Source organism: Triturus cristatus, chromosome 6 (assembly GCF_964204655.1).
Source record: "Triturus cristatus chromosome 6, aTriCri1.1, whole genome shotgun sequence".
In the NCBI taxonomy this organism is placed as follows: Eukaryota; Metazoa; Chordata; class Amphibia; order Caudata; family Salamandridae; genus Triturus; species Triturus cristatus.
The window spans coordinates 1,502,023,094-1,502,048,704 of NC_140589.1; the positions used below are offsets into that span (position 1 = coordinate 1,502,023,094).

Genomic DNA, 25,611 nt, shown 5'->3' on the forward strand with positions numbered 1-25,611 from the left:
CAGAAAGCTGCCAACCGGGGACAGGTCCAAACCACATGAAAAAAATCAGCTGGGGCCCGGCCACACCTAGCGCAGGACGCATCGGAGTGAAGCCCCGCTCGATGAAAGCGTACAGGAATGAGGTAAGCGATGTGCAGGTAGTATAATTGGTTAAGTCTAAGTTTGGCGGAGGTTGTGATTGTTTTAGGCGACATGAGCGCGTCACGCCAATCCACCGCATCCAGTGGCCCCACCCACTCAACCCATTGCTCTTTCAGTCTGTCCAATGAGGTGGGAGTGTTGTTGATTAGGGTACGGTATATCCAGGAGATACCCCCCTTACCCAAGTCCCCCAGTAGCGTCTGGGCCTCCGTGGGGCTGTATTCGGGGAGCCGAGTGTCGTCTACGATGTGTACATGAAGGGCGTGTCTTAGTTGCAAATACTTGTAAAACTGGGAGGGATGCAGGGAATAACAATGGCGCATATCTTGGAATGAAAGCATGTGACCCCTCACCCATACATCCCCAAGTTGCGATATGCCTATGAGGTCCCAGGCTTTGAACCCCCACAGACCACTCACCTCCCGTAGCCAAGCCCCTTGCCAGAGAGGGGTGCATTGGGTCAATTTACCGGTCCAGCCGGTGTGGCGCAGCGAAGCCCGCCAAGCCAGGAATACCGAGCGTGTCGCCTCAGGCAGCTGAAGCTGTACTTTAGAAAGCCCCAGTCCGCCCAGCTCCAGCCGGTAGGCCGGGTCAGACCAACCCCCGTTAAACCAATCGTGGACCACCAGCAAACGCGTGGCTACAAAGTAGAGGTACAGAGGAGTCATGGCCATGCCTCTGTCAAAGGAAGGGATCCAACATGTGGAAAGAGCCAAGCGTGACCTTCCACGGCCCCATAAAAATGTTGTAATGATGCTGTCCAACTCCCTACACCAGGGTCTGGGAAAGCAGAACGGGGTGTTGTGGAGGACATAGAGGAACCTGGGGAGAATCGACATTTTAAACAAGGCCACCCGGCCCAGAGGGTTCAGGGGCAGCGTCCTCCATTTCTGGAGGTCTGCTCTAGCCTTTTTGACCAAAGGGGCTACATTAAGGGACCAGTCCAGCTCCGGGAGTGTGGTAGCCCATATCCCCAGGTACTTAAAGGAGTTGCGTCGGATCGGGATGCTGGACTGCCAATCGCAACAATCCCTTGACAGGTGAAGTGGGACCAATACCGATTTCCCAGGGTTCAGCCGAAGACCCGACGCCTGCCCAAACGCTCACAACAACTGGAGGCAACGCGGGCCAGAGGAGGCGGGCTCTGCCAGAAAGAGAAGGACATAGTAAAGTAAAGCGTGATCTTGTCCGTTTCAGTGCTGGGCCACTCCCAACCCTTGACCCGGGTGTCCGCCCGCACCAGGACCCCCAGGGGTTCCATGGCCAGAGCGAACAACAGGGGCGAAAGGGGGCAACCCTGCCACGTACCCCTCGCCATGGGAAAGGCCTCGGACAGGACGCCATTCACCAGCACCCGAGCCAGCGGCCGCGCGTACAGCACGCAGACCAGTTTGCGGAACCGAGGCCCGAATCCCATCTCAGTCAACGCGTCCTGGAGGTACACCCAATCCACTGAGTCAAAGGCTTTTTCGAAATCAATAAGAAGGAGGGCCAAGTAGGAAGTAAGGAGGTGTCGGTGGGCCAAAGCCAGCTGCACCCTCCGAAGGCAGTGCCTGGTTGCGCGGGCAGGCATGAAGCCACATTGGTCCTGATGTACCAGATTGGGCAGATATGGCTTGAGCCGTTGGGCCAAGATGAGGCTGGGATTTAGGAAGGACCACGACTGTGGCCATGTCTGTCTCTGGCGGGAAGGAACCTCGCTCGGTGGCTTCCTGAAAAAGGCCAGCCAAATGGGGAACCAGTGAGTCCCGCTAGGCCGCGTGGTATTCTTGGGGAAGACCATCGGGTCCCGGAGTCTTGCCCGGGGACATAAGAGAAATGGCTTCCTCGAATTCTTTCTTAGAGAAGGGGCGATCAAGAGCCTCCCGAGCTGCCATCTCTAACCGTGGGAAACTGACGTGGCTTAGCCCAAGGAGATCACGGAGCGACGATTCGGGTGTTTGGGCGGCATACAACCGCTGATAGTAGCTGGCAAACATGCTCGCCATCGCTGATGGGGCATTGAATACCGAGCCCTGATCGTTGACCACTTCCGGAATTATTCGGCTTGCCCTGGGGAAGGTAGCCAGCCGATGTAAAATCACACTGTTTTTGTCCCCACAACCGTAGACTCGTGCCACTGAGGACCTCCAAAGTAGCTTGGCTTCGTCCAAAGATAGCTGCCTAATCTCGGACCGGAGAAGGGCTAGTTGTCGGCTTTGGAGTTTGTCATCGTGCTGGGAAAGGGACTGTTCCAACCGAAGCGCCTGAGCTTCCTTTGCGGTGATCTCCCGATGCCGCTCCTGCCTCTGCTTTTTAAGTTGCCCTATTGCGAACCCCCGAATTGTGGCTTTCGCAGCCTCCCATAGGGTCCCGGGGGAGGATAGGGAGCCCTCATTGGTGAGGAAGTAATGCTCGAGCTCCTTCCCTACCGCCTTCCGAAAGTCCTTATCTTGGAGGAACCATGCATTCATCCTCCACGTTTGATGAGCCGAGGGCAGAGGGGTTCCGGTACGGAGGAGTATCGGCGAGTGGTCCAAAATTCCTCTGGGCAGGATACGCGTATTTACAACTGTCGCGCAGTCAGTAGAAGGGAGAAAAATCATGTCTATGCGTGCCTGCATGTGGTGGGCTGCGGAGGTGTGCGTAAAGTGGGTAGCGCGGGGGTGCCACGTACGCCATACATCACAAAGGCCCAGTGACTCGGACCAAGACCTCAGTTGTTTAGCTTGAGCAATGCGGACAGCAGAAGGAGGGCCCGATGAGTCTATGGTCGGACTGGAGACCGTATTGAAATCTCCCCCCACAACCGTGACGCCCAGGGGAAGCGAGACTAGGAGGGCGGAGGTCTGTGCCAGTGTAGAGGTAAGCAACAAGGGTGGCGAGTATAGAGACATAAGGTTGAGCGGGAAGCCGGCCAGAGAGCCGCACACCATCACATATGTTCCGTGAGGATCGTAGGACACCTGGGAAAGAACGAAGGGTAAACTGCGTCTCATGAGGCTAGCCACCCCCCGGGAACCCCTGGAAAAACCGGAGTGCCACACTCTGTCATTCCCATACCGGGCAAGAAAGGGGCAGCAGTTACCCAATAAGTGTGTCTCCTGGAGGAGAAGGATATCAATGTGGAGGCGTTGTGCATAGCGCAGGACCGCAGTGCGCTTCAACCTGTCCAGGAGACCGTTAACATTCCAGGACAGGACCTGGAGGGAGGCCCCGATCACGGTGACGCCAGTCACGGCGGGCGGAGTCTAGGATTAGGCCGCGCCAGCACCTGGAGTAATGTGAGCGCAAACTGGGGCCGATGCATGTGCTGGAGATCGCTCGCACTAAGAGTTGGTGTTATCACTACCGAGAGGGCATGGTTCCGTCCGTTAAAGCTGAAACAGTAAGACAAGTAAAAGAACAACAACCAAGGAAGAACCCACACCCCAACCAGCCCCCACCCTATACTTCATGAACAGAAGCATCTGTCGACCCCGTAATCAACTAAACCAAACTAAAACGCTCGGATCGATAGCTTGGATGACCCCTCCAGAAACACGGATTAAGTTGAGCCTCGGCATAAAGCAGTAGAAAGAACATACAAGTCCAGCAAAGTCGGATATCCCTCCCCGGGTGAAGTGCCGCACCCCAGTAGTGATCCATCATCCAGACCTGAGTGCAAGGCGGCTAAAGGGTGGGAGTGCGAGAAAGGTCTGAGTCGACCTGGGCCCGTGGTGGGGATGAGCCCGATAAGTCCTCCCTGGAACGACGCCTGCTTTGCAGCGGAGAGCCGGATTGACTTGAGGAGTCACGATGGCCGGGGACCCCCCCCCCAGAGGATCGGGCTGTTGAATCGCGTAATTGGCGCCCCAGACGGAACCTCGTGCGATGCCGCCGTGGGCTTCCCGGCGATCTCGGCCCCGCAGGTAGTGGCCCCGTATGTGCTGTAGAGTCCTCTTGCCGAGGGCGAAGGGGACGCTCCTCCGTCAGCCACACCCACGCCGCCTGTGGAGAGTCAAAAATGTATGTTTTGCCCTGAAAAATAACTCGGAGGCGTGCCGGAAATTGGAGCTGGTATTGCAGGCCCAGAGTGCGCAGCTTCATCTTGACCTCCGTGTATGAGCGTCGGAGATCTTGAACTTCCCTAGTGTAGTCTGGGAATACCATAATAACGTGATTCTGAAACTTGAGGGGACCCTTCGCCCTGGCCACTCGTAAGATGGCATCCCGGTCCTTGAAGTTGAGAATTTTAAGGATGATGGGGCGGGGCACTGGGTGGAGGCCTAGGCACCAAGGACCTGTGGGCCCTTTCTACCACAAACCAAGTTGACAGAGCCTCCCCGGGCATCCAGGACCTAAACCATTGTTCAGCGAAGGTGGCCGTTTGCCCTGCTTCCACCCCCTCGGGAAACCCCACAAGGCGAAGGTTGTTGTGGCGCGCGTGGTTCTCAGCGTCCTCGGCTCGCCTGTGGAGCTCCCCGGTACGTGCTTTAAGTTGGGCCACCTGCTCTTTCAGTTGGATGATGTCGTCCTCTATCGTGGAAATGCAGGATTCGGCCTCGGACAATCGGGCGGTGGTGTTGCGAAGGTCCTGTCGAAGGAGGGACATGTCCACCTTGATTTCCCCAATATTCCCTTCCACGGATGCCTGAGAAGCACTGATGGCCTGAAGGATAGTGGCCAGGTCCATTAGCTGCTTATCTTAAAGTACATTTGCTGTATGAACAAGGAGCCCGCTGGGGTACTGACGCGCTACATTTGTAAAACTGCGTTATTTTAATCATTGCAGGATAGAAGCGCATTGCGCTAGCGAAACATACTTTTTAAAAAACAACAATCCCTATTTTGTATCTAGGTTGTATATTGTTTAGTTTTCCCTGGATTTTAATCGCGCCGCCAGCGCACACGTTGCCCCCCACTTGCACAGTAAAATACCGCATTGGCGAGTTACTCACCGCTTCTAGAGCGGGTCCCGGGTCACTTAGGACGCCATCATTGGTGAGGATCTGGGGAGGAAGCGCCGTTTGTCGGCGCCATCTTTGTTGTAGCGCTCTAGCGCTCTGACGCTTGGAAGGAGAGCCTTCATAACCGGGCCATGAGGACGCGCAGCGGTTTCGCGCAGCGGGAGCGCCTGATGAGCGCCAGAGGAAAGCCCGTTTGCGCCCGTTCGCGCACGATCGAGCCTCGGGCCTGGATGCTCCGGACAGGTAAGAGTATACTCTCGCACTGAGTTACTAGGGTATAAGGGAACGACTTCTCCCCGATGTTTACATTCGTTAGACCTGACGAAAGGCCACCATGCATGTAATCGGTGTCCCTTCTTCACGTCGGAACAGGTACCCGACGAAAATATACCGTCGGAAAACCTGAGGATGGCTTTACTTAACTGCCGATCCCTGCCTGGACACAAGGAGGAAATCTCTCTCCTAATTACTTTTAGTGACCTTGATGTCCTGTTTCTGGTGGAAACCTGGCTGGGAGAACACTCTGCCCCAGATCTGGTCGAGGCACTACCCTTAGGATACAGAGTACAGCATAAAGACCGACCAGGAAGAATAGGGGGAGGGATCGCAATTATTTACAGGGAGAACATAAGTTGCCGTCTACAGAATACCAATATCCAGGGATGTGAGAGCACTTATTTTACTCTCCACCCCTCAGACGAGAGCTCACTAACAGGGCTTCTGATCTATCGACCACCAGGCCCTCTTGGCTCATTTCAGGAAAGCCTGTTGGAGGCAGTGATAGGAGGGGTCTGTACGGCCATGAATTTCCTACTATTGGGAGATCTTAACGTCCACTTTAACAAGCCAGAGGATAGATCAGCGAAAGATCTAGAAAATGATCTAGCGAGTTATGACCTCAACTTGAGGGTGCGGAGCTCCACGCACAAGTCAGGAAACACCCTTGACCCCATTTTCACTAATGTTGAGACCATAAAGGTCTCGGAGCCTTATCGTGTCCCTTGGTCGGATCACTCGGTGATTCCTTTCCACTGGAAAATACCCAGAATGAGTACTTCTACTTCTTCAGATAGAGTGTTAATAAGACCGTGGTCCAAACTTGATGTGGACAACTGGAGGGGACTATTAGAAGGCAGCAAGCCTCTGGATAACTCCAATGTGGAGGTGGCTGCTAACAACTTTAACCAATGGATTACCCAATCCTTGGACAAACTTATTCCTAAAAAACCCTCAACCATCAGGAAGGGAGAGTTGAAACACCCATGGTTCACCTCAGAATTAAGGCTGCTAAAACAAGAATGCAAAAGGGCAGAACGTCATTGGAGGAAGGACTTTAGTACTGACAGGAAGCTCAGCTATAAAATCCTACTGAAGAAATATAAAAATGCTCTTATCGCTACTAAAACGGCCTTCTTTGCAAGCAAGATTGAATCCGCCGCTAATGCCCCCAGGGAAATGTTTAAGATCGTGAAGCTGCTTAATAAAATCCCGGATCCTCCTGTAATAGCAGGTGAGCTGAACACAAGATGTGAGGACATGGCAAACTATTTTCAGACTAAAATAGATAAGATTCTGGAGACGATTCCGGTAGTAGACTCTACTGTATGCCACCCGGTTCCTCCTTGGGAGGAAAGAAGGGAAGGTCCAACACTCTCAGAGTTTGCCCCCCTTACGGAAGAGCTTCTTCCCTCTCTGATGGGGAGCATAAAAAGTGGATCGCCACGAGATCCAGCTCCTATGAAGATTCTAAATCAGGCACTCCCTGCCATTAGTGAACCGGTAACCAAGATGGTTAACGCCTCTCTGGATTTGGCTACGGTCCCCAAGGTATGGAAAGTGGCCATGGTCAGATCTCTAATTAAAAAACCGAACCTCGACCCCGAAGACTTAGCGAATTATCGCCCGGTATCTTTGTTACCTGGGATGGGGAAGTTAATTGAGAAACTGATAAACATCCAATTAGCGGCATTTCTGGAGAAGCATAATCTCCTCCATCCATCCCAGACAGGATTCAGAAAGGGACAAGGCACTGAAACAGCATTGTTGAAGGTGGTGGAAGAGGCCAGAAGGATTTTGGACGCAGGTGGCAGCGCTGCCATTATCCTTCTGGACCTCAGTGCCGCCTTCGACACAGTTAACCACCATCTGTTGCTGACTCGACTCCGGAATCTTGGGATAACCGGAAAAGCCTGGAAGTGGCTTAGATCCTTTCTGGAGGATAGACACTACCAGGTGTTTGAGGGCAATAGCCGTTCTCGCCTCTTACCGTTACAGTGTGGGGTACCACAGGGTTCATCCCTCAGCCCCACACTGTTTAACGTGTATATGGCCCCGTTAGCAGAACTGGTTGCCCCGTTTGGCATCCAGCTAATAAGTTATGCTGACGACACCCAGCTGGTGTTTTCTCTGCAACAAATAGAGTCCCGGCCGAACAACCTGGCAAATTGTCTGGATACGGTGGTAAATTGGATGAATCTGTCTCAATTGAGACTCAATGGAGGAAAAACGGAGCTGATGCTCTTAGGCAGACAGGATATTCCCGACCATCTTGCCTGGCCTACCAGTATGGGCGCTATACCATCACCGAAGACAGAAATAAAGAGCCTAGGCTTTTGGCTTGATAATGTTTTATCTTTCGAGAATCAAGCCAGAAAGACATCTGCAGTCTGTCATGGGATACTGAAATCCCTACGCAAAATCTTGCCCCAACTTCCAGAAACAGCAAGGAAGACCGTAGTCCAGGCGTTGGTCTTATCCCGAATCGATTACGGGAATGCTATATATCTTGGGGCCCCAACTTCCACTCTCAAAACCTTGCAAGTGGCCCAGAATTATGCTGCTAGGATCTTAACGGGCACTAGTAGATATATGTCGGCGAAGCCAGCCTTGAGATCGCTCCACTGGCTCCCGGTGAAGGAGCGGGTGCGATTTAAATCGCTCTGCATTACACATAAGATCCTACATAGAGAAGGTCCTTCCATATTGGAAAACATGATAAATCCTTATAGGCCCCAACGTAAGCTTAGATCGAGCAACCATAATCTGGCAATTATCCCGAGGATAAAACGAGCCCGCTCAGGCGGCCGACTCTTCTCTCTGCAAGCAGCAAAAGAATGGAATTCCCTCCCGGATTATCTGAGACTGGAACCTACCTTCCTTAAGTTTAGGAAGCAACTCAAAACATTTCTATTCCCCAGAATTTAATGCGGTAAAACAATGTGATGTGAGTTAACCCTAGGCTCACTTTGTACCAAAAGCGCTGGGATGCTTACGGGTAGCCATGCGCTATACAAGTGATTTTACAATACAATACAATACAATACAATGAATTTCTAGAACTCATAATCTGCCAAAATATAAAAGTGAGATGAAAAAGAAAACAAAGGGCTACCTAGTATTCTTGGGAACCTGGGTACTTTAGTGATACAACTAACAATGGTTCCCTTGGATGTGGAAACAGTGCAATATTGTGTAAGGAACCAAACCTATATAACAAAGCCCCAAGAAATAGCAAATGTACAGAAAGGGTTTGTATTCAAAAGAATTTGTATTACTGTAGATCAAAATAAATATACACAGAAATTTGCAATATTGATAAGGTAGCTGCTCCATGCAAAGGCGCAGTGCAAGTGATCAGTGAGAAATTTAGAGGAAAACCCACAGCATTGATGATATCCTGTGACTTGAAAGATCCTGATAGTATAATTCTAGGTCCTGCAACTCTATACAATCAGAGTCTAGTCAATGCAGTGGGTATGTCAATGTTTTGATCCTGGTGGTTAGTTAAAGATACGTTCTTCATAAGGACAAAAGATGGTAACATCCTATAAAATATTTAATAAATGAAGGAAAGAACAGAAAATTACATTTCAATACCTGCAACGATTGTCAATAGCACATATTGCCAATGAAGTCCTACCTCAAAATTGTAAGAAAATAGATACTCAAATGCACTCAGGGCCCTCTTCCAGTGATTGCGGTACAAAACAACAACAAAAATCACAAAACTGCAATCTTTACATTGTTTACATTCAGCTAGTTTGAAAAAAATATACATATGCATATAAAGTCACACTGACAAAACACGAAGACAATGGATTAATTGACCTCTCTGATCTAAACTGCTGGCACATGAAGTTTAAGGTTCCTTCTTTTCCATTGTATATTGCACTACACTTGGGCCCTTGGTAACCATTGTTAATTTATACTGTCCCTTAGGTTTTTTTAGGGCCACAAAAATACCCATACATCTTTTTCCGACCAGAATCAAAATGGGGAATCACCTATTTTCACTGGTTATGCAAATTCATGATTCTATGTTACAATGTGATACCCTCTAGCACTTGTCTTTGACAAATGCAAAAGAAACAATTGATGGGCGGAATGCTGGACAATGCAAACATTCACCCCCAGTCACAAGGATCTGGGTTTAATCCATCATTTTTTTGTTCACCACACCACCCCAGTTTGGTACCAAACATTTGACTTACACTAAACAGCATGAGCTTAATTCCTCTTTAGGTTTGTAAATTTTAAATTCAATGTAGCATTCTTCACGGTTTCTATGATATTTACTACCACGCTTCAATTTTCTATGTCATTTTTTACTCTGTTCTGTAGTTTGCTTAAGCTTGATACAACTACAGTTTTTGACACAGGTCCTGATGCAATTTATTTTTGACCCATCCACAAGTTAAACAATTCTGTTGTTATGACAACCTGACTTTGGAATTCTATCAGCCCTACTAAAGTGATTGTTTTTTTGGCATCCAAAAAGTCTGCTCACAACATCCTTTGTTGCTATTTGGCTGATAAGGGACCGAGTGAATCAGACTGATGTGTTTTGAAAAGTGGAAACTGTGTTAAATGGATGATGGTTTGTGAGCCTCCCACATGATACCACCGTTTCCATATTTTTGATGAATTTTTTTCAGACAACACCATTTTATAATATGCTTGATTATTTTGTTTACATCGGAGAGATTAATTATTCAATGGATTCATAAATAATAATTCTAGGTTTTTCACTATTGGTGAATGGCTTATTGTTTTGTCAGTCTGATTGTGTACATATAAATATATATATATAACACTGTGATTTGTTATTGTGAGTAAGTTACATATATTATGGGATCCAACATCTAAGCTCAGCATTATTGCCACACATTTGTTTAGGCACATTATTTCATAGTAACAAAGCCCTTCTAGAAGTACACTCAACAATTGTTTCAAAATAGATGAACATAAACAAAAGAAAGATTGAATTTTTGTAACTAGATCCCTGGAAGAAGGTCCAGAGTCCACAGAAGTATCTATGTTATTGCAAGTTTGAGGTAAGCCTCCACTAGCACAATGTGTTAGCACAATGTGTTACTGACAATCATTGCTGCTATTGAAATGTAATTCGGCCTTCTTTCTGCCTTTGTTATAGATTTTGTAGGATGCTACCATCGCTTGTCCTGATAAAGACCCTATCACTGAACATCTACCAGGGTTGAAACATCGACATATCCACTGCTTTGACTAGCTAGTGATCTATAGAGTTACAGGCCCTAGATTGATACTTACTGTATATAGTCAATTCAGTGCTTTTCTTCATATTTCTTGCTGTATAAATTACATTTTTGCACACCAATCACTTGCACTGTGCCATCACATTGAGCATCCACCTTTTCACTATAGCGAAATTTTCAGTGTATGTTTATTTTGATCTAAAATAATACAAATTCATTTTGATGCAAACCTTTTTTGCACATTTGTTATTCTTTGTAGCTTTGTCAGATAGGTTTTGTCCCTTACACAATATTGCACTGCATTTCCAGATCTTAGAAACAATTATAATTTTTCTAAATCAAAAATAAACCTTATTGTTTAATTTTTGATTTTCCATATTTTAGCTTTTGCTGAAAGTGTAATGTGTGCTTCTATTTTACAATTTCAAATGTTTTTCTTTTTGGTGGGTGTGTGAGGTTTCCCTGACACGTATGTAGATAACTAATTTTATTAGCAGTGAATATTGTTGGGGGATTTGGATTTTTGAATGCAATAACCTGACTTTAAACACAATTGCAATCTAAATAATTGTGATATTTTCGTAGGATGCGATATATCAAAATCCTAATCGAAGAAATTTCCTTTCAAAATGGAGTTTTGCATTTGCATTTTTCTTTATAACGCCTTAACAAATGACATTTTATTTACAAACTGTACAAAGACTTGGGAAGATGTACTCGGTTGTCAGAAGGAGCCCTATTAAATGATTTCTAGATTGTAAAAAGTAATAATTTATTCCATTAATATCATTTGCAGAAAGCTGTGTTATTGACGTACACTGTTGGCACATATTAATACAATAATTTATCAAATAAAACAAATTACATAAAGTGAATGAGTCATCTAAAATTAATGATAATCTACTCATTTAAAAGCAAAGTAATACATAATTACAATATAATTTACAGCACAAACTTACAAGCACCTCTCTGTTTTACTTACTTGAATAATTTGAGATTGTCTGCAAGTTTTGGTATATCCGTGATATCCTCCTAATAAACAAAAAACATTTGATAACATTTTATTATGAGGTATAGTCCAACACAGATAAAACCAGCTTTGCAAGGGTCCTATCTGAAAAGCAATAAGCATCTATTTTAACTTTCTGCATGCAAATGTATGTATAAGTAATTTTCCTGTGCAGGGCTCGAAAAATCCGATTTAATCATGATGAGCTATTTTTAGGGCCTACTCTTCCTTTCTGGTGAGCTGAAAAGCCTCTAATTTTATTCACAGAAAGAAAAGTAAATGCAGGAAGACAAAGTGACTTTCGACCTCTGTTTCTGAAAGCGGAGCAAATGTGACAAGATCAGATTTAACTACATCTTTATTGCTCACAAAGTCACTGCCACATCGCCTACTGGGGGAGAGGAACTCAAGCCCCCAGCCAGCATTACGGTAGCTCCGCGGCAGCCACGACACCATGTCATCACTCGCCAGGAGGCGCATCAAGCAGCACCAGGCTCCCACAGCACGGGACATGCGCTTACGCGCCTGGGCCCCACCCATCAGCGGCCGGGTTGGCCCCATTCTCTTTCTTTTTTTTTGTGTTTCAATTTTTTATTGAAATTTACAAAAGAATACATATAGTATAATAACTGTTTGCATTATCATACAATAAATATATAAGAAAATTGTTATATATAAGCATATAATAAAACGTTCTGAATAATTAATCGTATTATATAATTTAATAAATACAGGAACAGATCCATGCAAAAACAAATATTTGACTTTATATTGAGGCCATAAAAGATGGAATTACGGGATGTGGGGGGGGGGGGGAGAGAGAAAGGGAAGGTAAAGAAGGGAACACAAAAGAAAACGATAAATGAAAATGTACACAAATATAAGACATAATGCTATATAAAGCTATATAAATATGTTCCTGAGAAAAGAAGATACTCTAGAAAACCAATAAGAATAGAGAAAAGATGAATATAAGGGATAATAATTTCACTTGATGTATAAATATATATATTAAAAGATACAGAATTATATGTAAGTGTTCTGGTGAGTAGCTATTAAAAACAACAACAAATAGGTAGACACAATATGTATTAAGATTTATTAACCACCAATAATGAATGATGAATGAGAATGAAAAGGGAAAAGAATTAAATTACTGCGTAGATGGGTCATTGATATTAGCATCAGTATTTAAAGCTAGAAAAGGTGACCATACTCGAAGAAAGAGATCAGATTGATCCTGTATGTTGTATATAAGGCCCCATTCTCTTTCAAGTGCTACAGGGGTGCTGGTCTTGAGGCTTGAGGTGAGTGCATACCAAAGACCTATAACAACTGGACGGGTAACAGCTTTGCAAAACCCTTTTGATGGGGAAACGTACTGGCCCACTACCAGTACATCCTGCTATTACCCTTGACAATATGCTGGAGAGGGTGGTCAGCATTGTGTCTTCCAAGATAGAACGAACAGAACATAAATTGGATTTGGGAAACGAGGCAGTACAAATTGGCTTTACACCTGGAGTGGCATCAGCTGATCCAGCACCTGCTATTTCATCCTGCGATCCCTTGTACCAGACAACTGGCCCTAATAACATGCTGCCACCTAGTGGGGGCACCCCTGGTGCTCAAGGGCTTGCCACGCCCGAGATACAGCCTGTTATGGGTACTCCAAAAGCTGCAGTTGACATGACTACAAAACGCAAAAGAAAACCAGGGAAGCCTGTCTGCACCAAAAGGAAACAGCCCCCATGTACTAGCTCTTCCTGTGGCTGTTTGTCCTCCTGAATGTAATCATCATCACCTGGCGCCAGTATTTTGAGTCCAGTGTCGAGTAGGAACTCTAGTCATTCCATTTGTGCCCAATCGGAAGTGGGATCCGCCGCACTTATTTTGGGGAGGTTTCTATTTACTCAGTATGTTTGAGGATTATTGACATAATATACATGAAATTCACATCTCTATAGGAGCGTTTGGATCACTAGGACACTGTAGTGAACAAACTCACTCAACGGGGAGAGACTGCCCTAACTAACGTTGCTCCGGGGGGTGTCTATTTATTCATCCAATATTTTATCTAAAGCCAATCTTCCCTTTACTGTTACGTGCCAGCCTGTTGGTCCCCTAGCTGTGTCCTCTTGTAATACATGCACCCAATTAAGGGACTGTCTCCTCCCGAAGGTCAACATTGCGCCACAATCTTCTTTTTCTGATAATGACTGTCTACCCTCAGCTGGGAGTGACTCATTTATGCCCCCTATTCCCACATTCAAACCCATTCATAGACCAGTTGGTGAGCGACCTAATCCGTGCACATCTAGTAGTATCACTTCTGATCCACCGAGCAGGACCCATCCCTGGCCCAATACAGATGTCTTGAGACTGCTACCAACAGAATGCCCCTATGTTTTGGTGTTGGCAGGGGTACCAATCCTTAAGAAGCAACAGAGGGAAACTTGGGAGCGACTTCACAATAAGTGCGTGGACTGGCTGTCTAAGAATAAGAGGTTCAACGTGTTAAACGTGAAAGAGATTATAATGGTAAAAAGAGTGGGGTGGGTAGTTGATTTACTCAAGAATATTGAAGAGGACTGCATTGTTCTTAACTTTCGTAGACTATCTATGGTAAGGTGTCTGTTGAGTAGCCAGGAGATCACAACCCACCAACTCGTCAAAAATGTGGTCTCTACCATTGGGCTATTTTTATAAACCAACTACTAGATGCCTTTTAAACGTGCCCATTTTTCTAGCTGCCCAAAACAAATTTTTGGCTTTGTCTGACCTGGATTCTCAGGATTGACCATCATTACTCTCCGAGATTGATAGGGCCAACTATATACCCACATGCCCTTCACATATAACTGAGATACATGATAACGTTGCCATAAGTACCCCTAAGTCCTGTGATAACCCAGATCTGAATATACTCAGTTGGAACATTACTGGCCTAGAATCAAAAATAGATCTTGTAGACTGGCTGGAATTGGTCAGACAGCAGGACATTCTGATGTTCCAAGAAACCTGGGCCACTAAAGACACACATCTTGAAGGGTTTGAATGTTTGAACGTCATGGCCCCAACTCCTAAACACGGCCGACCATCTGGAGGCCTCACTATATGGGTGAACATTGCTGCAGGGGATAGTGTTAAGGTTCTACATACGCAAAGTGATAAATTTCAAGCTTTGTCATAAAACGGAGGTATCTATTTATCTACTTGATTTTTATAACAACGACTTGATAGTTCCACCAACAAAAATGTTATTAACTTATTCGACTTTGTCACCACCCTAGAGAACTGTAATGGTTCTGACATAAAAGCCGGCATCTGTCTGGGGGAGATTTTAATGCCAAGCTCCCCAGTGAAGACATTGTTGCTTTAAGGCCAAGCAAAAGCCGACAAATTTGTCATAGGGGCATGGAGTTACAGAGACATTTGCAAAACCATACTTTGAGATATGTTATGGACATTTCTGCTGTAACTAATAATGACAACTCACCTGAACCAACATTTAGGGGAAGGGGCCATGCAACTACCATCGATTATGTTTTTATTTCCCTCGTCCTCGAGGACTTCCTAGTGAAAGCCGTGGTTGTTCCTACACAGCACAGCAACCCCAATCCGATCCAAGTAGTGCTGAGATTGTCCCCTAGGCCGATGTAGAAAACAGAATGCAGTGCTAGGAATCTGGTACCCTCAAGAGACAAATTAAGATTAGTGTGGTGAGGGGTTAATAGTGCTGATCTGCTCCAAATGGTGGTAAGAGATAACTTGGGACTTATTAACTTCTGTCTGTCTGAACGGGAAACCAACTCCGAGGTTATTAGTGCATTTGTTAAACTGGTCCATTTTATTAGAATACAGGTTAGACGAGGCTTTAGTATATTTTTTAGCTTATTTGCACAAGGATTTGAGAGCCTGGGTTAGGATCAACACATGTGTGGAGGTCTCTAATGACATCAGGGTTGGCAGAGGGATAGGGAAGGGATGTGTTCTGGCCCCCTACTTTTTATTATATACATTACCAATCTACACAAATCACTGATCATGCTAACTAATGATGTCCATAGAGTTAATGATAATATACTCCCCGCCCTGCTACACGCCGATGATGCGGTATTAATGAGCAGCACACCTAATGCTCTACCTCTTTTAGTGTGGGGTTTTGTTGATTTTATGGCCACTTTAGATCTATGCACCAACTTTAAAAAAACTTTTATAATGGCTTGCGGGCCGAGGAGGCGCCTTTTAATTCCATCTATGTGGGCAATCAAAGTATACAATGCACTAGCACTTCCCCTAATTGGGGTTGGTTTTTGCTGCTAATAGCTCCTAGTTTGATCATATGGTATACTGTAGGAGTAAGTTTTCTAAAGCTATTAACTAGGTCCACAGTCTACTGCCACCTAGGGTGATGGGGCTATTTTAGCCATTTTAAATTTTTTTAAATTTCAGTGTAAACCCATGGCAACCTATGGTGCGGAGTTCTGGGGCTTCTCAAGGAGATGTAGCGTGTAGCATGAGGAAAATAGGTTCTGTCGGAAACTCCTAGGAGCCCCTATTTCTATGTCCCAAAATGTTTGCCTCAGCGAATTGAATCTACACTATATTGAAGATTACATACAGGCCCAACCTGCCCTATTCTGGCTAGCCATTTGGAAAACTCCAGCGGTGACCCTCACCAGAGAGATTATAGGAGATTGCCTCATGTGCGAAAAGGGAATCGACATTCCGTGGCCAACAGAGGTGCAATTGAGCCTAAGCTGGGTTAACTATGAACACATTTTTGAAAACCCAAATGAGATAGATACAAGCAGCAAAAAAGAAGTTTGGATTGGACTATATATGCGTTATAGCAAGGCAAGATTTGATAGGGAGTCTAGTAAACCAACTGTAGCCGCTGTTATATCAATTGAGAATATTCATTATCAGTTGACCAGTTATTTCACAAAACCTATAGGCCGGTGGGAGAGGGGACTCCTTTCCGCCTAAGAGCTGGCACAGTGAAATTCTTACTTTGTTTCCCTCTTGGTTTTCATGCTAACCTCGATCTTTTGCCATGCCTGTGTGATGGCCAGAGCGGGCAAACTACATTACACTTTTTATTCTTCTGTAAGTTTTATTTAAAGAATGCCAAATGGTTTTTAATACCCTTTTTTTTTTAAATAATTCACCTGTCCACCTTGAAGCTGCATATAGGACTATCCTTAATCTGGGAGATGATGAACTGGTTTTCCGTGTAGGTGCTTTTCTGAAAACTGCTGTGAGAGCCCGCAATACGATGTGCACTCTATAAATAACGTTTTAACGTATTTGATTTTATATCTGATATTACAAAGAAATCTTGCATTTTAGGTGTTGAAATGTGATTTGTTCTTTTATGGATATGCTTTAATCCGAATAAAAAAAATTGAATTGAATGAGCAACAAAGATGCCTTTAATCTTGTTATCTTGTCACATTTGCTGAGCTTTCAGAGATAGAGGTCAAAAGTCAGTTTGTCTTCCTACATTTACTTTTCTTTCTGTCATTGAAGTTATAGGATTTTTTAAAGTGAACTCCGTGACACTTGCTCTGAGACTAGTTCACGGGTCAAGTATATTACAGTTAGGGCACGTAGATTTTTCAAGTTGCTAGACATGCGGGTCTAGTAACATTTTTAAGATTTTTTGAGCCCTGTTGTGTTATGAGAAAAAGTGCACTACTGAGTCACACAATAAAAAAAGGTGGTGAATCTCAGGAGCTTCTTATGAAAAGTCTTATACCGTTCCGAACAAATGGGCTATCACACCACTGTTTCTGCTAACATATAACCGAATGAAACAAAGTATGTTTGTTTCAAACTTAACATGTTCAATGTTATATAACAGTTTTGCAGCAAGAAGGAGGGCATCTTGTTTTATTTATTTATTGATCTTTTCAAATACAAGTAAAAGAATGAAGGTGAGAGATGGGATTAATTAGGCATGATGGCAGAGGTATATTTCAAACAGAATCCAACTCACACCACTGATTCCAACCTCAATGGGTAATGCTGTTCCCTACTTCTGACTGCAGATAAGTGTGTCGTTCATGTAACGAGATGAAAAACTGAGTTTCATCGCCTTTCAGAAGCCCTAGAGCTGCAGTTTAAGGGGCAACTCAGGAGCAGGGGCCCACCAGACTATTATCAAAAACCAATAAATGTAGGGGAACTTTGGGAGCAAAAGGGAAAGTACAGAAGCTCAGGTATTTTTGTCCTTACAAAGTTTCATCAACTCCAAATTAAAAAAATATAAAACAAATCTATTATTCTGACAACCATCGTAGAAGTATACCAGCTGCAGTATTAAACTACCAGGATATAGAAATATTGTTAAACTTTAGTAATTTAAAGTGATACCACCTCAGATTACTACATCCATGATATGGACAAGAATGGAGGAGGCAATAAATTGTATAGTTTAAGGTAGAGCACCAAGTATGTTCTTGGGAATACAGACATTAAAAATACTCAAGAAAGTCTAGTGAGGTTCATTCATAAGCTTGAGAGTCAAAATGCTACGACAGATTGCAGATTTGAGTCTCCTATCAGAATATTAAAAAAGGTTAAAATTTCCAATACAGAACATCTTTAAAGCTAATAGGAGCATAGCTTCAGTAAATATAGTTATTGATTTATATAAAGAAAAGTATTCCAAAATACAAGAAAGAGAGGATATGAATATGAATGGAGACAAATTGCATGTGATTTAATTGTGAGCAAACTGATGAAAAGAGCCAAACCCCTACATTGGGCTGTTTCTGGTAGACGTGGGCTAGCCAAAGAAGGCTCCAACTAAATGTCTAATTGAGGCTCAACCATTGTTGTATGGGGACTGGCTCAAATAGGATCCAAGACAAGCACCTCAGGCACTGGCCCAGTCTCTCCCTAAAGTAGTTTTTGAAACACAACGGGCCTCATGTAGGTAGCCAAATACCGGTCGGTAACGGCCGATTTTCGGTAATTATACCGTTACCGACCGGTATTTTGGCCATTGGTATGTAGGGGGACAAACTTTGCTTTCGGAATTTACCGAATCGGTAAAATTACCGATTCGGTAATAATACCGAATCGGTAATGTTACCGAATCGGTAACTTTTCCGAATCGGTAATTTTACCGATTCGGTAAATTCCGAAAGCAAAATCGAGATGTAGGGGGAGTGTGTGTGTGTGTTTAAGAGTCGGTATTTACCACCAACTTATAGTTGGTGGTAAATAATGAATGTATGTGTAAATGCATTTTTACGCGCGTAGCAGTGTGCAATGTGGCATACATACATGCCCTTAGGGCATGTATGTGTGCCACATGTGCACACATGGCCGAATCAGGGGTGCAACAGGGTGTCAATGTGACACCCTGCCACCCTTGTATGTGTTCCCCCCATTACCGAATCGGTATTTACCGATTCGGTAATGAGGCATACCTTCCCATCAATGGGAAGGTATGCCTCATTACCGAATCGGTAAATACCGATTCGGTAATTACCGACTAGTAACGATTCGGTAAAAAATACCGACTCATTACCTACATACCAGTTACCACTTCTAAAATACCGATTCGGTATCGTTCGGTATTTTAGAAGTGGTAACTGGTATGCTACCTACATGAGGCCCAACATCTTTTAAATGGGGGACAGTTGAGTAGATATATGTAATCTGCCTTTCTGCTTCCACTAAACACAGGGTATGTAAATGCATGTCTCTCTCTAGACAGGTGCAGTTTACATATGCCTCTTGGAATCTATGGGCCATTTTGATTTACTAATCTACATTTTTATATTATTATTATTATAGTTATTTATTCGATTTGAGATAAATCATAAAAGTATTCACAATGTTAAAACAGAAATAAACATATCGAAATTTCTTCCCTATATTGATGTCTCCGCTAACGTTATAGTCCATATCCTAGGTTAAAAGGCATTACATACACATTTTAGAATAAAACAAACTCTAAAAACACTATAAAAATTGTCAAAACTCAGATGTAACAACACACTCAGTCCTAATTATTACAGATCCCTCTCAAGGTTCTTAATTTAAATGCAATCTTTAAAAAATTTACAACACAATGGAGGGTAAAAACATCTGAGGACATTTTTAAAAATAACAAAGCAACACAAATCTGCTTAATACCAGTATTCCTGAGTAAAGTCTTTAAAAACCTTCTCCTTGGGTAAGTATAATATGAGCAGATAAAAAGAAAATGAGAGGCATCCTGTGGAGACAGATCGTCGCAGCCACAGGGCCCTCTCTCCTCTACATTTCTCATAAAACCCCCTGGAGAGCCCAGGATTTGGTCTATCAAGTTTAATCTTAAGCGAGTTATTAAGAACCTCTCATGAGGACTGGTCAAAAGGATTAGATAGGGTGCTATAGTCGGGGTAGACTTCACTAAAATGTAAATTCTAACAGACTCCTTTTCTAATTCGGTAGTCTCCCGTTGTGACTGACTGAACTTTATGTACAGTGTTTTAATGTCCGTCTTGTCTTTCTGGCTTATAGTGACTATATCGGAGAACAGGGCTGAGCGACCCAAGTTATGAAAACCATTCCTCACATATTTTAACAAAGGGATTTTCATAGCGTGGTCCAGTCTGAGACAGTCCTGGACCATCATCCTTGTCAGTCCAAGCTCTTCGCTTAGCCACATTTTTAACCTGAATACTAGGGGTTTAACTGCAATAATATCCGAGATGTACCCGGCCCCCAGTTCTTCGTGCGCTATAAAAGCAGGGGTGCTGCTCGGTATCTTCAACAAGCGCCTCATGTACTTATTTTCCTCCCTTTGTAGATTGTTGGGCTTTACAAATCCCCAGACCTCACTTCCATACAAAACCTTGGCACAGCAGATTGAATTGTACAATTTTAAAATCACGTCCGGGGTCCAATACCCTAGTCTTTGGCCATAGTTCATAATTGCACCTGTAGATTTAATCAGAGACTGGGCTTTATTGTCGAGTAAATGCTTAAAGTTTAATCGGCCGTCAAATATTATTCCTAAATAGGAAAATGCAGGGACTTTACCTAGTATGTGTGACCCAATAGAGAAATTGTACGATTTCCCTTTCTTGTTCCCCATTTCCATCACGTATGATTTTGGGAGGTTCGGGGACATATCCAGACTCTCCATAAACCTCACAAAGCCATTGATTAGCAACTGCAACCCATGGGGGGTACGGGCAAGTAACACAGCGTCATCTGCATAGAGCAGAACAGGAACTGCTCTTTCCCCTATCCTCGGCAGGTCTGTCTTAATATCACGCAGGGCGGCATCCAACCCGTTAATATACAACGTAAACAAGAAAGGTGCCAGTATGCACCCCTGCCTGACCCCACTGGAGCATACATATTTATCTGTGAATTCCCCCTCCTGAGTGTACCTTACCGCGGCGGAGGTATTATGATGCAGAGACTGCAGGATGTTAATTATAGCTATGTCTACACCCTGACTAACTATCAGGGACCACAGTTTCCTCCGGTTCACGCGGTCAAATGCCGCCGTGAGGTCCATAAACGCTAGATAGAAGACCCCCTCCTTCGCTACTGTATATTTGGCTGTGATGAGGTAAAGATTCAAACATTGAGCTACCGTGGATTTACCGGGGCGAAAGCCATATTGAACGTCAGTGATTATATTAGTGGATTCAGCCCAGTCCATCAGCCTATTTAAGATTACTCGACCCAGAACCTTTGCTGATACATCGATCAAAGATATTGGGCGGTAACATTGCGGTTTGTCCCTATCCCCTTTCTTGAAAATGGGCACAATAATTGCAGATGACCATGAATCTGGCATAGAGGAACTTATTGGTTCGTTTAGCACCCTTGTCAATAGGGGCGCCCATACCTCTGGATTGCATCTAAAGAGGTCGGGCGGAATCCCGTCTGGTCCTGGGGCCTATGTCTAGTAAGGTCATCTATTCCAGCCCTTACTTCTGCTAGAGAAGAAGAAACCCGTCCACTGCTAGCTAAACAAGCCGTTGGTTGCAGTTCCTCCTGTGTATCTATGGTATGGTTATACAGGCCTTGAAAATACTGCCTCCAGTGTTCAGGGACAATATTCGCACTTAACCCAGATTTATTCGGGTCTGATAATCATGGACTGTTGATGGTCCTCCAGAACCGTGCGGAGTCCTTCAACTGGGCTGCATCCACAAGCACATTTTTATTACAACAGGGAAAAGAACTGTATATTTGTCAATAACTGTACATTTCATATAAAATCATTCACAGCCTGCAGCAACTTCTTGATAACTTTGCACACTTTATGGAATATCTGGGGCTGAGACTTAATATAAGTGAAACTTTTGTTATGCAGATTGGCAGAAGCTCCACTAAAATGCACAATATTTGTGTAGGGAAAGATGTTATTACACTAACTCCCACCTTTACATATCTGGGTATCTTATTTGATTGCGAGGGGAATCGGAAAAGTACCATTAAATCAAAAAAACTGCAATTTATTATATCTATTGCGGCATTGTGTAACTTTGCAAGGAAAATGGGCTGTAAACGACTAAAAGAAATACTACAGATTTATAATGCAAAATGTAGAACTATTGCTATGTATGGCTCTGGGTCGTGGGGTTATGTACATCTGGAACTTCTACAAGTGATTGAAAAGGCTTTTTTTTAAAAACCTTCTGGCGCTTCCTCCTAGCTGTTCAAATTTTGTGTGCCATTCTGAATTGGGTGGCATTTATCTAACAGATTTGATAAGAATTCAGCCAGTCCTCCTTTGGCACAAGATCTGGACTTCAGATCACCTGGAATTTAATCGGGCTTTAGTAAAGGACTGCTTCGATTCTGATCATTCATTAAAAGTTCCATGGCTAAAGTACATTAAGAACTTCATGGTAGACATCAGCCACCTGGAATATTATGAACATCTGGTCTCTCTGAATAATATTACAAGGAAAGCACTTAAATCAGAGTGTATAAATCATCTTGAAGAACTGAGACTATCAGTGGAATTAGTTAAACCTTCAGTTCTTCATAACCAAATGGTTTTAACTACTTGCTCAATGCAACCATATCTTTTTAACGTTTTAAATGCTCAAGATAGATTTATTTTAACGCGTTTTAGATTAGATATATTTTACCACTTGATGACATTTCCAAGTGTTAATAATTGGTCAAAGGAATTAATGTTGTGTCCTTGTGATAACATGTCCAATCAATCAACGATTCACATTCTGTTCTTTTGTAAACTATACACTGATCTGAGGAGATCTTTTATTGTTCCTATACTGAAATCTTTAAACTTCCAGAAATGTAGACCTGTATTTTTAAATTTGCAATTGCTTCCCCATTTGTTTACATGTGTGGCACTAGAAAGGTTTCTTATGGCTGTATTAACTAGAAGTAAAAGAGGTCTTGCATTATTTTAAACTGTGACTGTTTTTAAAGATTTATATTTTTGTCTATTTTTAAAATATACCACTGCTATATGTGTCCTTTTATGATACACCTTGTGAATCGAATAAAGATTAATTGAATTGAATTGATTTACTAATCTAATTCCTGCCAGTGCAGTGTGCCTCACCTAAATATAGCTCTGTTTTTTATTAAGTCAGGAAATGTTAGCAGCATGAACATAAAACTAAAATTCACTCCCTTGCATTAATCTTGTACTTTACTGTACTAAAGTAGTGAACACTATTATTAAACAGGAGGTTGAAGGGGATATCCATTCAGAAGCTAAATCACACAATGTGTAATCAGGAGAGCGTAACTCAAAACACAGTTTCGTCATTTGAACAAATTGTGTGAACAAAGGCAAATCTTTTTCAGTACAAAGTGCCTCATTTCTAGTGAGAGACAAGTTTGAGAATTCTACAAACTAATTCACCTTATCAAGGTGCTATGCAAAAATATTACTCCTGCTTTGTTTAATATGCAATAATGTTGATTGAACAATCACACCATTGGCCATATTCACATAAACTGCTATCTTTCATCATGGGTTTACAAACAACTGTTATAAAACAATTATTTTAAAAAAATGCTCATAAAACAAATGAACCAGAATACACATATTGGAGACAGTGGCACTCTACATACAAATTCCTTAACTGTAGCATTAATATTAACATCTCTGGTGATGAAGGAGAGATGCTTCCTCAAATCTGTTTACCCAGCTCTATTTAAAATGAATTATTAATGCAATGAATCTTTCTCCCAGAAAAGTAGCGGCTTCGCTATGTTCCAAATTGCAGTGATAGGAGTATGGATTGTTCACACACGATGCAATGAGCAATCTGTTTCATATCCTGCAGACAAATTGTGCTCAAGAAATAGTGAGTCTTACGTTTTTATGTGTATTTGTAGAGCACGCTATCATCTGAAAGGGTATCCTCATGCTGAATATGAAACATGCAATATATAACACATAAAAAATAAAAGATCAGTTGTAATTAGTAATAACTTTGAAAATATCCTTACCAAAAGTTTGTCTACTCTTCCCCCTTCTAAGGCCACTTCTAAATTGGAAAGGGCAGCCTCTATTTCATCCACCTCACAATCAGGGACAAAATCTTGGGCATCAGCTGATAACGATAGCTTGCTGACATGATACTGCAATCACAAACAATTTTCAGTCATTAAAGTGACACTGTTATCATGCATTTTAAAGAACAATTTATCAAGACAAAAGAAAGCATCACATATCAGTGATAAGGCTACATGGAATATAACCTAGCACCCATTCAAAATCTTCAAACACTTTACTCAATGAATATTGCATATAAGTTCGATATTTTGGGAATATTTGAATAGGAGTTTTATACATATTGATGCTGATTTTGTCTTGACTGTTTGAAACCTATGAAATCATGTGTTTGTCTTATATGTGTACTGTTAGAAAGTTGATTATTATTTGGAGTGGGCGACTTGCCACCTCAAGGAATAACAACACGCCTTGTTAGTGTAAAACCTCACATTCACTAAAGTAATCATAGGTCACTTTCCTGGTAACTATGGCACAGAGCAAACAGACTTAGCTTAGGGCAATGTGTAAAGTATTTATGCAGTACCAAAACAGTAATAAAGTAAAAACACCAACCAATAAATATCTCAAACTGAATTAGAAACAAAGTGAAATGTAATAAACAAACTGACACCAAAACGACAAACATCCACTAAGGGAAACTGGAAAAATGATTTTTATATACTTTATGGAAGCAATGGATCAGGACCTAGGTACGACTTAAGACCAAATTGGATGGAGCCTGGGTCGAATAAAAGAAGTGGAGTGGTCCCAGTTATACTAAAGACAGAACCCTCCACTGGGAAAAGGGGTCACCTGCCTATGAATAGAACAGAGCGCAAAGCATCTCTAAATGTCAGAAGGTAAATCTGTTGTCCGGGGAGAAGAGTCAAAATTGCAACGCCACATCAGAGAGTGTGCCTGTCTAAATAAACTCCATAGTAGAAGATGCAAAAAATACCGAAAAATAATATGTTTTATTCAAGATGTATTTACAATGTATACAGTTTTTTAGATTTTTTTCTATATATACATGTGCATTAAAGCAAGACAATTAACTTAGTAACATGAATATATTCTGTCCAAATGAATCCATAAGAACACAAGTAGTAATGTGGTTCCCCCTAGAATGGATAAATTGTGGCAGAACGGTTAAAACATCCTCATACCAGTTGCATCCTAACACAATCTTAAACAGTCAAGCATACCATAATCACATCCACATTACTATCTCACGAACACAGTTGCGCATTAAAAGAATTGCATATATATATATATAGGCAGGAACCTTGAGTGAAGGAAACAGGGATATTGTGCACAGTTTTTCAAGCTAAATGAGAAAAGAGCAATTCAATGAGACAATGGAGATCCAGAGGATAGTAGGAATTTCATAATCCAACCACTATTGCTCAGAAAATGTCAAACATTTTATAGTTGGTTTAGAGATATATATTTTACAATATTAACAAGATTTTGAAAAAAGGCAACATTGGAACCCTTTGTTCTTAA

At 42.9% G+C, this 25,611-nt stretch overlaps 1 protein-coding gene across 2 annotated transcripts in view; it reads right to left on the minus strand.

Moving 5' to 3' along the window:
- The window catches only part of FERMT1 (FERM domain containing kindlin 1), a 283,134-nt gene that overhangs the window by 112,437 nt on the left and 145,086 nt on the right, over positions 1–25,611 (minus strand). For both annotated transcript variants that reach the window (XM_085612639.1, XM_085612638.1), the window contains 2 exons: positions 24,060–24,191; positions 11,565–11,614 (listed from right to left, as the gene is read on the minus strand). In XM_085612639.1, the coding sequence (XP_085468765.1) occupies positions 11,565–11,614; positions 24,060–24,191 (182 nt within the window). The remainder of the gene's footprint in view (positions 1–11,564; positions 11,615–24,059; positions 24,192–25,611) is intronic.